Genomic DNA, 11599 nt, shown 5'->3' on the forward strand with positions numbered 1-11599 from the left:
AACTAACCAACTACTTCTAGAGTTAAGTTTGTTTTATAAGCATTTGACTTGTATTCTGTGAGAAGACAAGAAGTAGGTCTGAGGTCTGCTAATGCCTCCGTATTACACCTTCTTTCTACTTATGAACTCAATTATTAGCAGTCTTGCAGTTAGTCTTGCAGTTAGGAGTTGACAGCTCCAACAACAAAAAAATTGGTCAATTCACTCTCCACAAAATGAATAAATGGTGAAGCATATGTTTTGACAAACTGTTTGAGTTACCACATACTCAAGTTAAGTAATTTCTTGCCCTTATGTCAGTTGTAAAGTATACTCCGAAAAGTTCAGACTTACATTCAGCTCCAGATGTGTTCAGTTTCAGCGTGTCCGAAGATTATAATAGTTCTGGATAAGATTTATGAGATTTTTGATAAAACTCTGGTGCATTAAAAGATCAAGAAAATTAAGATGACATTCTTAGTCATAATTTTATAGGTTCATCTTATCTGAACTTCTTATGGAGAAGCCACAATGTGACATATAACCTGAGATCTTATCTTTCTTAGAAAACATGATTAATAAAATGTATGGTAGAGGAGTGTGTCTTGACATCTGAAGGTCTGTAGACAAAAATTTGGCAAAACACAACATGAACAAGTCAACAAACTGTGCCTAATCTGAAACCAATCTACTATGGTTTAGTAATAATTGAAGTTGAGATGTTGCTTGAAGTCAGTTATTATTATCCTACACTTTTGTCCACGGAATGTTTGAATTTGACAAGGATTTGGGCTAAACTTCAAATTAATGACCTGGCCCACTTGAGGAACCAACTACTGCATTCAAGTGATGATATTGAAAAATACTTCAACAAACAACTACCTCAATAATGGCTCCTGCATCAAAGTAAGTATGACAGGAGCGGAAGCCAACATCAAAATCTTAAGCTAATATCCTGCTACAAAATTACATCTTTGGTATTCTAATCATATGTTCATAAAATATACTTGGTTTAACCACACTCTTCCTAATTTAACCTGCTAATGTAATAGGATCAGAAACATTAGATAGACATGCTAATTTAATAGAATTGGAACCAATCACTTAATTTGAGCTACTTATTTCTCAGAATACAAAACTGCCAATAGACATGCTAAAGACCATTATTCGCATGATTGATCACAAATTTCTATTAAACTCTTATCTCGCTAATTTAAGCTTTCTGGCACAACTGGAGTTACCTATACCCATCAAAACGCAAAACTGAATTGGGGTCAATCCCTAATCCTTCTCTCTCTCTCACTCACACACACATGCTCTGTTGCTGTTAAACTTACTTGCACTCCAATTATCGTCATCATCAAATTATTTGTGAAGTCTCCTGGTGGCAGTCATCATCGGAAGTAGTATGGTTTGATAAATATAAAGCCACTAGCATGGCTGGTATTCATTACTTCCTATTTAGATAGATAGTATGCACTCCTTGAACAAATCCTAGCGAGCTTTAGGATTTAGAAGTCTTGTTAAGCACACGAAAAAGATGTGTAGATAATCTGAAGTCTTGTCTAGGTATATCTCCTTATCTAAATGCTTATCTATGATCGTAAGATTACGTGACGGCTTACGTTAGTATCAGAATAACTTAGACTTGAGATGTTAGAAATCAAAAGAATATTTTTAAAACTAAAGAAATGTTAGAAGGTATGTTGATGAGGTAGATCAGCTAACCTGCTATGTTTTTAAGAGGTATTTCTCAGTCAACTCTAGGTACAAGGACCACCATGTTCAAGATTTTATTCTCAATTTAATTGAGTCAACTTTCTTAATGGAATACACACATCTTGCAGAAGAACTCATTTAGAAGAACTTTTACTAATATCTGATCTAATCTTTTATTTTGTAGAAAATATGTTATCTTCGTTAACTAAGACAGCTTACCTATTCTAACTGATCTTCTTGTGAGTGGCCAGCATTTATATCTACATTTAATTTCGCTGTTTCGTGAGATGATCGAACTTATTAGCAATGCATATTCTCAAATTGCATCAACAAGTGAATGGTTGGATGTGATCCAAGCTCTCAGTCTTTGAAGGCCCTACACTGAAAAACAAAGAGAGAGAAAAAAGAAGTGGCAGATATATAAATACACTATTATATGTTCATAGGTGCAAAAATTCTTGTCCATTAAGCACAATTTGTTCTTGGTCGCTACAGTAGGATAAGCTAATGTAAAGATGATTTATTACAAAATTAAAAAAGATAAACTAAAATGACAAGTTGAAGGCATTTTAGACATCTAGGCCAATCAATTGTGCGAAAAGAAAAATCCGATAATACCAATTTGGTGAGATTTATTAACTCTAGTTAGGAGGTCAAAACAAGAATAAGATAAGGCATTAAGACTCCCTGATCAAGAAACCAAGTGGAGACTTAGATGGTAGGTTATTCCTACATTAATTAGGTGGGCAATATAATTTCAAGAAAAAATAGCAGCCACGAAGGCCAGCTATGTGTGTGATATGTATGAACTGGGGAGAGGATCTTCCTCTTAATTCACAGAAGGGTATCTTGGGTGTCACCCTCGTGATATGTTGACTGACAAGCCTACGGCGAAGAGTAGTGAATGTGAGGTGCAATTTTTAATGCTTGTGATCTTAAGATGGTCAGCACCATACGTATGGGCTTTGCTATATTGAGTCAAGACAAAGCAATAAGAAAAGTTTCTCTTCTTTCTTCACTCTATATATCTGTTTTCCATCTCCTTTTCATATACGTTACCTCTTACGCACATACACATATATAAAGAGTGAACTACTCATTTCACAAGACAAGAAAGCTATCTGTCTCGAGGTGGAAGAAGAAATGGCTCCTCCTTTGTCTTCGTGGCCTTGGGATAGCTTTGGCAAATACAAGGCATGGAGTTTCTTTGCATGTGATTATACCACTAGGTTACATATAGCAAGGCTAAATGGATAAGTATCTGATTCAGTTGTTGGTTTTGAGTGCAGTATCTCTTATATGGGCCTCTTGTAGCCAAGGCTGTGCACTCATGGAGAGAAGGGATAGTAGAGACTTGGTACCTTCACATCTTAATCCTCTGTGGCCTAAGAGGACTAGTTCACCAGCTATGGTTCTCCTTCAGCAACATGCTCTTCTTAACTCGGCGACGCAGGGTGATCAAAGATGGCGTCGACTTCAAGCAGATCGACGAAGAGTGGGACTGGTAGACCACTGCGTGCATTCCATCAAACACCTTTAGTTTGGGACCAAAGTTGTTATGTATTTGATCAAATCTTAAATTTATCTCTCTCTCTCTCTCTCTCTCTCTCCCCTCCAGGGACAACTTTCTCATCCTGCAAGCTTTCATTGGAGTCATGTTCTTGAATATAATGCCATCCTTAGGTGACCTCCCACTCTGGGACATAAGAGGATGCATTGTTGCTCTAATCCTCCATGTGGGTCTCTCAGAGCCACTGTTCTATTTGGTGCATAGATGCTTACATAAAGGTTTTCTCTTCACTCATTACCATAGGATTCACCACTCCTCTGCAGTTCTGCAGCCCTTCACAGGTATAGAGAACTAAACACCACCAACATCCTTTTGAAATGATGCACTGTTGTGTAATCCTCTTAATTTTTGTTTTCTTTGATATGGTTAGCTGGATTTGCTACACCTTTAGAGCACATCATTCTGACATTGATAATGGGTGGTCCAATTCTTGGAGCCTTCTTGATTGGATCTGGTTCTATTGGCTTGCTATATAGCCACATCATCATATTTGACTTCATGAGGTGCATGGGTCATAGCAATGTGGAGGTGGTCCATCATAAGGTGTTTGAGGCCATTCCAGTGCTTAAATACCTCATTTATAGCCCTGTGTGAGTGACCATACTTTTGCTCACACTTGTTCACATGCATATATCATATATGTAGTTATATTTCATAATCAATAATCAAATATATATGGATGTGGACATTCATAAAATGAACATGATTCAAGTGCTAAAAGATAGAAATTTTTTGGCACTGCCGGATTTTTCATGCTACTGGGATCAAATTTTCTTTGTCAAAACTCATGCATTTACCTGCATACTTGGGCTAAAACACTGAGAAATGTGCAATTGAAGTAGCTGTTTGTGTATGCAGGTATCACACCCTTCATCACAAGGAGAAGAACTCCAACTTCTGCCTCTTTATGCCTCTGTTTGATGCATTGGGAGGGACACTCAATGTCAAGTCCTGGGAGTTGCAGAAGGAGATAAGTTCAGGTATCGGGGAACTTGGCATACATGAATAAAAAGAAGCTCTAAATTGCAGTGAACAGTTCTCAGCCACTAAGCTGATCAATTGAAAGATTATGATTCTAACTTATTCATAACCTGAAATTTGATCATAGCATAGATTACTTAAAAACTTTCGACTGCATCTATCCTATAACCATTGGTTACAGAAGATTACTTTTAGTTGGTGTTTATCTTATGCTTGTTTTTTACACAGTACATAACGAAAATTATGCCATGCTGCTGATCTAGGTAAAAATGACCAAGTTCCTGATTTTGTATTCCTCGCTCATGTGGTCGACGTGATCTCCTCCCTGCATGTGTCATTCGTCTTTCGATCAGTCAGCTCAATGCCATTTGCAGCTAACCTAATTCTATTGCCACTTTGGCCTGGTGCTTTCGTATGCATGCTCCTCATGTGGGCTTTGTCCAAGACCTTCTTGGTCACCTTCTACAACCTAAGGGGTAGACTGCATCAAACATGGACAGTTCCTAGATATGGATTTCAGGTTTGTGGTTGATTCCTTATGCCTTAATATAACTTCCTTGATGAATGCTTGCATGTTATAGCTTATAACTACTGGTTTACGATTATCATATGCTCGATCGCAGTATTTCTTGCCATTTGCTAGAGATGGCATCAATGAACAGATCGAGCTAGCGATACTAAGAGCAGATAAGATTGGAGTCAAGGTACTTAGTCTTGCAGCATTAAACAAGGTTAGTTAAGACTTACGAGAACACGTTGTTACTATGCTCTAAAATCTTGTGATATGTGATTGTTATTTATCATGATATAAGTAGCTAAGAGGAATACAAGTTTAAAGTAATAGTAAGAGTACCTTTTGTTACAGAATGAAGCACTAAATGGAGGTGGAACCCTCTTTGTAAACAAGCACCCAGATCTGAGAGTGAGAGTGGTCCATGGAAACACCTTAACAGCAGCAGTTATCCTCAATGAAATCCCAAGCAATGTGCAAGAAGTCTTCCTCACTGGAGCTACATCCAAGCTTGGAAGAGCCATTGCTCTGTACCTTTGCAGGAAAAAGATCAAAGTCTTGGTAAGAACACTCATTTGAATCACCACTTTGTATATATATATATATATGTGTGTGTGTGTGTGTGTGTGTGTGTGTCTGTGTGTGTCTGATCAATGATACTTTGCAGATGTTGACTCTATCAGCAGAAAGATTTCAAAAGATTCAGAAGGAAGCCCCTGCAGAGTATCAACAGTATCTTGCACAAATTACAAAGTATCAAGCAGCAAAAAATTGCAAGGTATGTACATCAGCTAGCACAACCAATTTCATGATCTTGATGAAATTAAATTCTAACAAAAATAATTTTATTAGACATGGGTTGTTGGAAAATGGTTGTCGCCGAGGGAGCAGAGGTGGGCTCCACCGGGCACGCACTTCCACCAATTCGTCGTCCCTCCAATCATCAGCTTCAGAAGAGACTGCACCTATGGAAAGCTGGCTGCCTTGAGGCTCCCTAAGGATGTCCAAGGACTAGGAGTATGTGAGGTGAACACACTCTCTTACCCCTCCATTAACTTCTTCTATTGAGGTCCAGATGAAAACATAAATTGACTAAATACATGTGTTACTCTTTTCTGATGCAATGGAACAGTACACAGTGGATCGCGGTGTTGTCCACGCTTGTCATGCCGGTGGCGTCGTCCATTGCCTGGAAGGCTGGACGCACCACGAGGTCGGTGCTATCGATGTCGACCGGATTGATGTTGTCTGGAATGCTGCAATGAAGCATGGACTAACACCAGTGTGAGGAACAAGCATTTGAAGAAGAAAACAGAAAAGTAGCTCTCAAGTAGGGGTATATATATAAATATATATATATATATATATATATTTGTACTGGAAAATGAAGAATTGCTTATTACATTAGTTGCAGAAGAGTATATTTGATGCTAACCATCACAAGTATGGCATGTTGTAGCCCAATCTCGCTTGTTACAACTTATATACATGTATTAAAATTGGCTGCAAATTGCATATCTTTCTATCTGTGAGTTTAATCTCCAGATAACACAATACTGATGTTTCTCTGTTCAAAATGCAGAGAAGGACAAACAGTTACTTTTTTAAAAAAGAGTAGGTTTAAACTTGATTTTTTTTTTGTTAAAATAAGGAAAATAAAATAAAATTGCAAAGAAGCAGAACAGACTAGCATGAGAGAAGAGTAGGTGAATGAAAAGGAGAAAAGGACAGCAATGCTTTCGTTCATTTTGTTAACATGTCTGCAATCTCTTTTGTACCCAATGATTAGTTCTCTCTGTAGATGAGCAGTTGAACAATGAACAGTTTGGGCTTAATCAGAACACTCTGTTCTTGTTCTCAATGATTATGACGTTAAATTATTCTCTATAATGACAGAAATACCCCTGCATATATTTGTTGGTGTGCATGGACATAGTTGTTGTAATTTACTTATAATTGCTCTGTCAAACTCGGTAAATATCACTTCCCCTTAGTTTGAACATTACAATAAGACAGTAGAAATATCTCCACTCGGCAAAGAATACTCTGCCCGATGAATGCTAAATAAGGTACAACACTTCACAGTGCTTAATAAAGGGGACCTGGTATGCCACATAATCACTCAATAATCTACTTATTATCCTCTTAAGAAGCTCATTTGCTGTTCTCGTTTATCACTGCCCTGCTTCTCCCCAATCACCATCAGATATCTCCCTATTAAGCAACAAGGACATGGGCTACAAACTTCAAGCCAGCATAACATAGTATACCTAATTCTGGAACAGAGAGTATATGGAAGTCAGGCTATAATACCAAATCCACCACAGATTTTATAGTCCAAATAATCAAACTATGTGCTTCAAGGTCAAAAGTGTAGCCATTCTTCTACTCCATAATAGAAAGTTATAGAAGCTTTCAATGAGTCGCAGAACAACAAAGTTTAAAGTATATTGCAAGTCCAAGTCACTTTATCCAAACAATAAAATGTAACCCAATTATAAGCTGTTGAAAACACCCAAGAGCAGGAAGTATCCATCACTAATGGACATCACAGACAGCGAAAACATCAATCCATAGTAAACTATGTAAGTACAGCTATGACAGAGAAACACTACATCGTCTAGTAAGCAAGCAAACATAACATACAATGACATGAAGTCCCTGCAACCAAGTACGTAGGCTAACTAATGCTCAAAAGATGAGAGTTTGAGCACAGGATATACAGGGCAGCAGAAAGAAGATTGGCCAAACAAATCACCCAGTAAACAGATCTCATTTCCACCCTGGGTACGAGTTGTCTCGCCTGTTGTTCCTGAAGGCGCAACATCCAATAGAATAGACGATTATGAGGAAGATGAGGAAGATGATGTTGACAATGGCGACCTTCTTCCAGTCATTCTTGAGGTTGGCAAGCACCCCAGCCTTGCAAGATTGGCAGTCATAGCAGAGGGCACTTTGGTCGTTCGACCATGTATTGCAGTCGGGTATATCGGTAGAGTTAAATTCAGCAGGTTTAACCCAAACAGTTTCGCTTGTGTAGGTGAAGTTACATGCAGTGGGAGGCTTGCAACATCCAGACTGCACAAACAAAATATACAAGGTAGAGAAAGGTAACTATGACTTCCAAAAGAGATGTCAGTGATACTGAAATGCAATATGAGGTAAAGGAGGGAAAAAACTGAAGATGCACTTGTCTCTGGCATGGATTAGAGTAGTTATAAGGCCATAAACAACATACATGAGTATGAAACCAATCTTATATCTAATTTAAATCGTCCATTAACAAAGTATTTCATCGAATAGCATCCATTTCCTTGTGATCAACTGTGCCGTAAGAAAAAGGCCAGCATGACCTCAACCAAATAGATGAAAAGACAAAAAGCAGCACAATGGAGAAGAGAGCCCAAGCACATGGGCATTGAATACCATTTGAAATAATGTAAACTACTAAGATATCTAATATAATACCTAACAGCTGTAAAGTAGGATGAGTTCGAAATTAGCCTTTTAATTACTTACAGATCAGATGCAAATAAATTATTGTTAAAACAGGCCTACAGTTGACCAGGTAGAGAAAGAGAACCAAGCTACAAGTTCCTCAGGCAAATAAAAATCATGGTTTGCATGCGTAAGGAAAGTAATCTGACTCTGGATAATTTTAGTAATTATGAATAAGAAGAACAAATCCGAATAAAACTCCAAAATTTCACATCTTTTCAAGTAGGAAAAAGATTGCTCGGTAAATAAGGTGGCACAATCAGCAAACCAGCTCCGAAGAATAAAATTAATTCATAGATAAGCCATATTTGAGACACTGAAAGTTTGCAATTGAATTCTATATTAGCAAAATCTGAGTGATGACCATCACATGAAATATGACCAGAAGTGGGTACCCATTAATCAATCCAGTCTTTGATATGGAACTTAAATAAAACTGACCATTGACCAATCTAGACTTTATGAAGGAAAAAATTAAAAAGCATCATAGAAGCACCTCTGTCTAGAGAACTTCAAGGCTACTCAATGATGTTTTCAAATGGAAGGAGAGAAAAGAAGATGAAAAGAACCATCCCTTTAATATATGTGAATGCTCAAAAACCTTAACATGCATATCGATCAATTAACCAAATGCCAGGGACTTGCAAGCAAAATGTAGCAGAGAAAACAAGCAGTCGTTTTCAAACAAACGGGCAGCACAACATGGAAAAGAAAGTTTAGATTTATTTTTTTCTAGCAGCAGTTTACAAGTACGAGTGAGAAATCCAAATTACGAGAACCAACAAAATTATTCCGTAACAAATATCTCGACGAAAGATTAGAACTCATTTATTTGTACACAAAAAAAAAAAAAGTATATGGCTGGCAGAGTCCCCAAGGTAAAAGGATTGATTAAACTAATGAAGAAGCCATGACATGCAAACCATATACTATGAGTTATGTGCGAAGAAAAAAAAGTAATAATAAGTTCAAGAATCGTATTAAACTAAAACCCTGTAAAGAATACGGATGGGAAAAAAGATAATCAAGAAACGCACGAGAACTATAAGAACTACCAAGAACCAAATTTCCAATTCAAAATACAACCAAAAGAAAATACTTTATGCTAAGAAAAAAAAACAAGCGATCGCCTATCAAAGTTCCAGAAATTGACAGAATCAACAAAGACTTCGAAAGATCCCATCTTTCGATGACCCATCAGAAGAAACAGGCAAGAACGAGTAAGACAGATAGAGATAACTAAAGAGTTACTAAGATCCAGAAAACCAAACATTCGCCAAAGAAAACAAGAACATCTCCCAAAACCACAGAGTTCCAATTAAAAACCCAAAAATCGACCAAATCAACAAGGTTCACTTCCCAAAATCGCACCTTGAAGACCCATCAACTCACACTCACCTGAATCGGCGATAGATTTTCATTAATAAACTGATCCAGTGTCTGGTTCCTCTCCTGCAGGCTATTGCACACCTTCCCGTCCTGGAGGCAGCTCTTGATCCTTCTCCAGTTATCGACATTGGTCACCCTCTTCTGCAGCCAATTCGAGTAATCCCCAAGTCGATATTCCTTGTACCCACGGCCAGAAACGACCCACCCGGCTCCTTTGTTGGTGACGGCGAAGGCGAAGACGGTGAAGCAGAAGAGGAGGAGGATGAGGATGAACATGACGAAGAGGTAGATCCAGAGGATGCAGGAGGCGCCGCAGCAAGCGCCGGCAATGCCGGCAAGGGAGACGAGGAGGAGGAAGACACCAAGGGCGATGATAGGGCGCTCGAGGAAGCGCTCGCAGTCGGTGGCGGCGCGGTGGGAGAGCCAGATGCCGCCGGAGAGGATGGGGATGGAGAGGAGGAGGGTGACAACGTTGAGAATGCCGAGGAGGTTGTTGCTGAATCGAACCATGGCAGTCGAAGGGAAGTGAGCAGTAAGCGGAGCACCGGATCTAGAGAGAGAAGAAGTGGGCGTTATGGGAGAGAGGAAGGAGACGAGTCTAGATTCGAGAAAGCTAAACGCCTTTGTGCGCGAGAATAAAGTAAAAAAAGTATTCTTGGGGCATCTTTAAAATATTTTATATATTCCTTTTTGGAATATTTACCAGAAGCACTTTAAATTTTTATTTCTTTATTATCACCATTTTTATTATATGACCCTATATTTTATTTTTAATGTATAAAACAGAGCACTCATATTAAATAAAAATAAAAACACATTAATATTAGCTTTTCTATAAAGTTGTTTTTTTTTTCTTTTGAAGAGCTGGTTTACATAAAATATTAAATTAATAATATGATAATTTTAGAGACTTAAATTATTCAACAACAATTATATTGTTCTAAATTCTATGTATCAAATGATATTTTAAATATTTTAAATAATAATTATATTGAAAATATTTTTCTCTGCTACTAAATAGTTTATTTTTTTAATTTTTCCTCCTGTCGTATATGTAACAAATGTTAATATTGGGAATAAGGTTTTGAATTTAAATTGACAGCTAGCTGCTATAAATTTACTCCAAAAATGTTAGGTTATATTGACACTTGGCAGCCATCAGAAAATGTAGCCATTAATTGATGAGCTGAATTAGTTGTTAGTGGTTTACCACGATGACATTTAATTTGACTAACTATTTAATATTCCAAAATTCATATGTAGAATTTCTATATTTCCATTATTTTTCATGGAAAAAATAAATTAAAAAACGAACAAAGTGAATTGGATGATTAAATTTATACAAAAGTCAAATTAAATACAATAATTAAAAAATTAAACACAATAAATGAATGGCATTATGGTCCAATACTGGGTCGGGCCGGGCTGCGGTAAGCAAGGGGCAATTCAGCTTCTGCCACGTGGCTCATACCATCTCTTTCCCATAAACGGCTATCTTCCAAATGGCAGAGATGTAATAAAAGGACATTTAATAGACGTGACAGTGGAGATTTAAATTTGGAGAAAAATATAAATAAATATATAGGTAATTTTTTTTAATGTAGTTATCATATAAATAAATTAAAATAAATATAGTTGTAAAATAATTTTGATACCATTGAATTCGACTTTTAGGTTAAGATAAAATAGACGCGAACTAACTTTGAAATCAAATGAGATTTTAAAATTTTATTTTGAAAGTAACCAAATTTAATTTTATCTTTGTTAGGGTGATATTAACTCGAGTTGTTTTTATGTATTAAAAATAAAAATATAGAGGCAAAAAGATAAATATTTATATGGTAAATTATGAATGATCCTAAAAATAAAAGGTAGAGCATTATTGATAGATTTACCTCATTTTATAAATTTCGTATGGTTGAACAAAACGAGGGAGAGTAAAAAGATAGAGC

The 11599-nt window shown here is 37.0% G+C and overlaps 2 protein-coding genes across 2 annotated transcripts; one reads left to right on the forward strand and one right to left on the reverse strand.

The window, feature by feature from the left end:
- Positions 1–2718: 2718 nt before the first annotated feature.
- On the forward strand, positions 2719–6283 carry LOC140794706 (very-long-chain aldehyde decarbonylase GL1-2-like). Its single transcript, XM_073146839.1, has 11 exons — positions 2719–2892; positions 2988–3202; positions 3317–3549; positions 3639–3858; positions 4127–4248; positions 4513–4769; positions 4873–4980; positions 5115–5321; positions 5428–5538; positions 5613–5786; positions 5893–6283. Exons 1-11 carry the CDS (start codon positions 2842–2844, stop codon positions 6046–6048), a joined length of 1854 nt encoding a protein of 617 aa, XP_073002940.1. The 5' UTR covers positions 2719–2841; the 3' UTR covers positions 6049–6283.
- Positions 6284–7179: 896 nt separating this feature from the next.
- On the reverse strand, positions 7180–10284 carry LOC140795634 (tetraspanin-8-like). The gene is made up of 2 exons (XM_073148319.1): positions 9657–10284; positions 7180–7838 (listed from the first exon to the last, which is right to left on the reverse strand). The coding sequence occupies exons 1-2, from the start codon at positions 10155–10157 to the stop codon at positions 7533–7535; spliced, it is 807 nt and encodes a 268-aa protein (XP_073004420.1). The 5' UTR covers positions 10158–10284; the 3' UTR covers positions 7180–7532.
- Positions 10285–11599: the final 1315 nt, after the last annotated feature.

Source organism: Typha latifolia, chromosome 9 (assembly GCF_019914945.1).
Source record: "Typha latifolia isolate L0001 chromosome 9, TyphaL0001v2, whole genome shotgun sequence".
Lineage (NCBI taxonomy): Eukaryota > Viridiplantae > Streptophyta > Magnoliopsida > Poales > Typhaceae > Typha > Typha latifolia.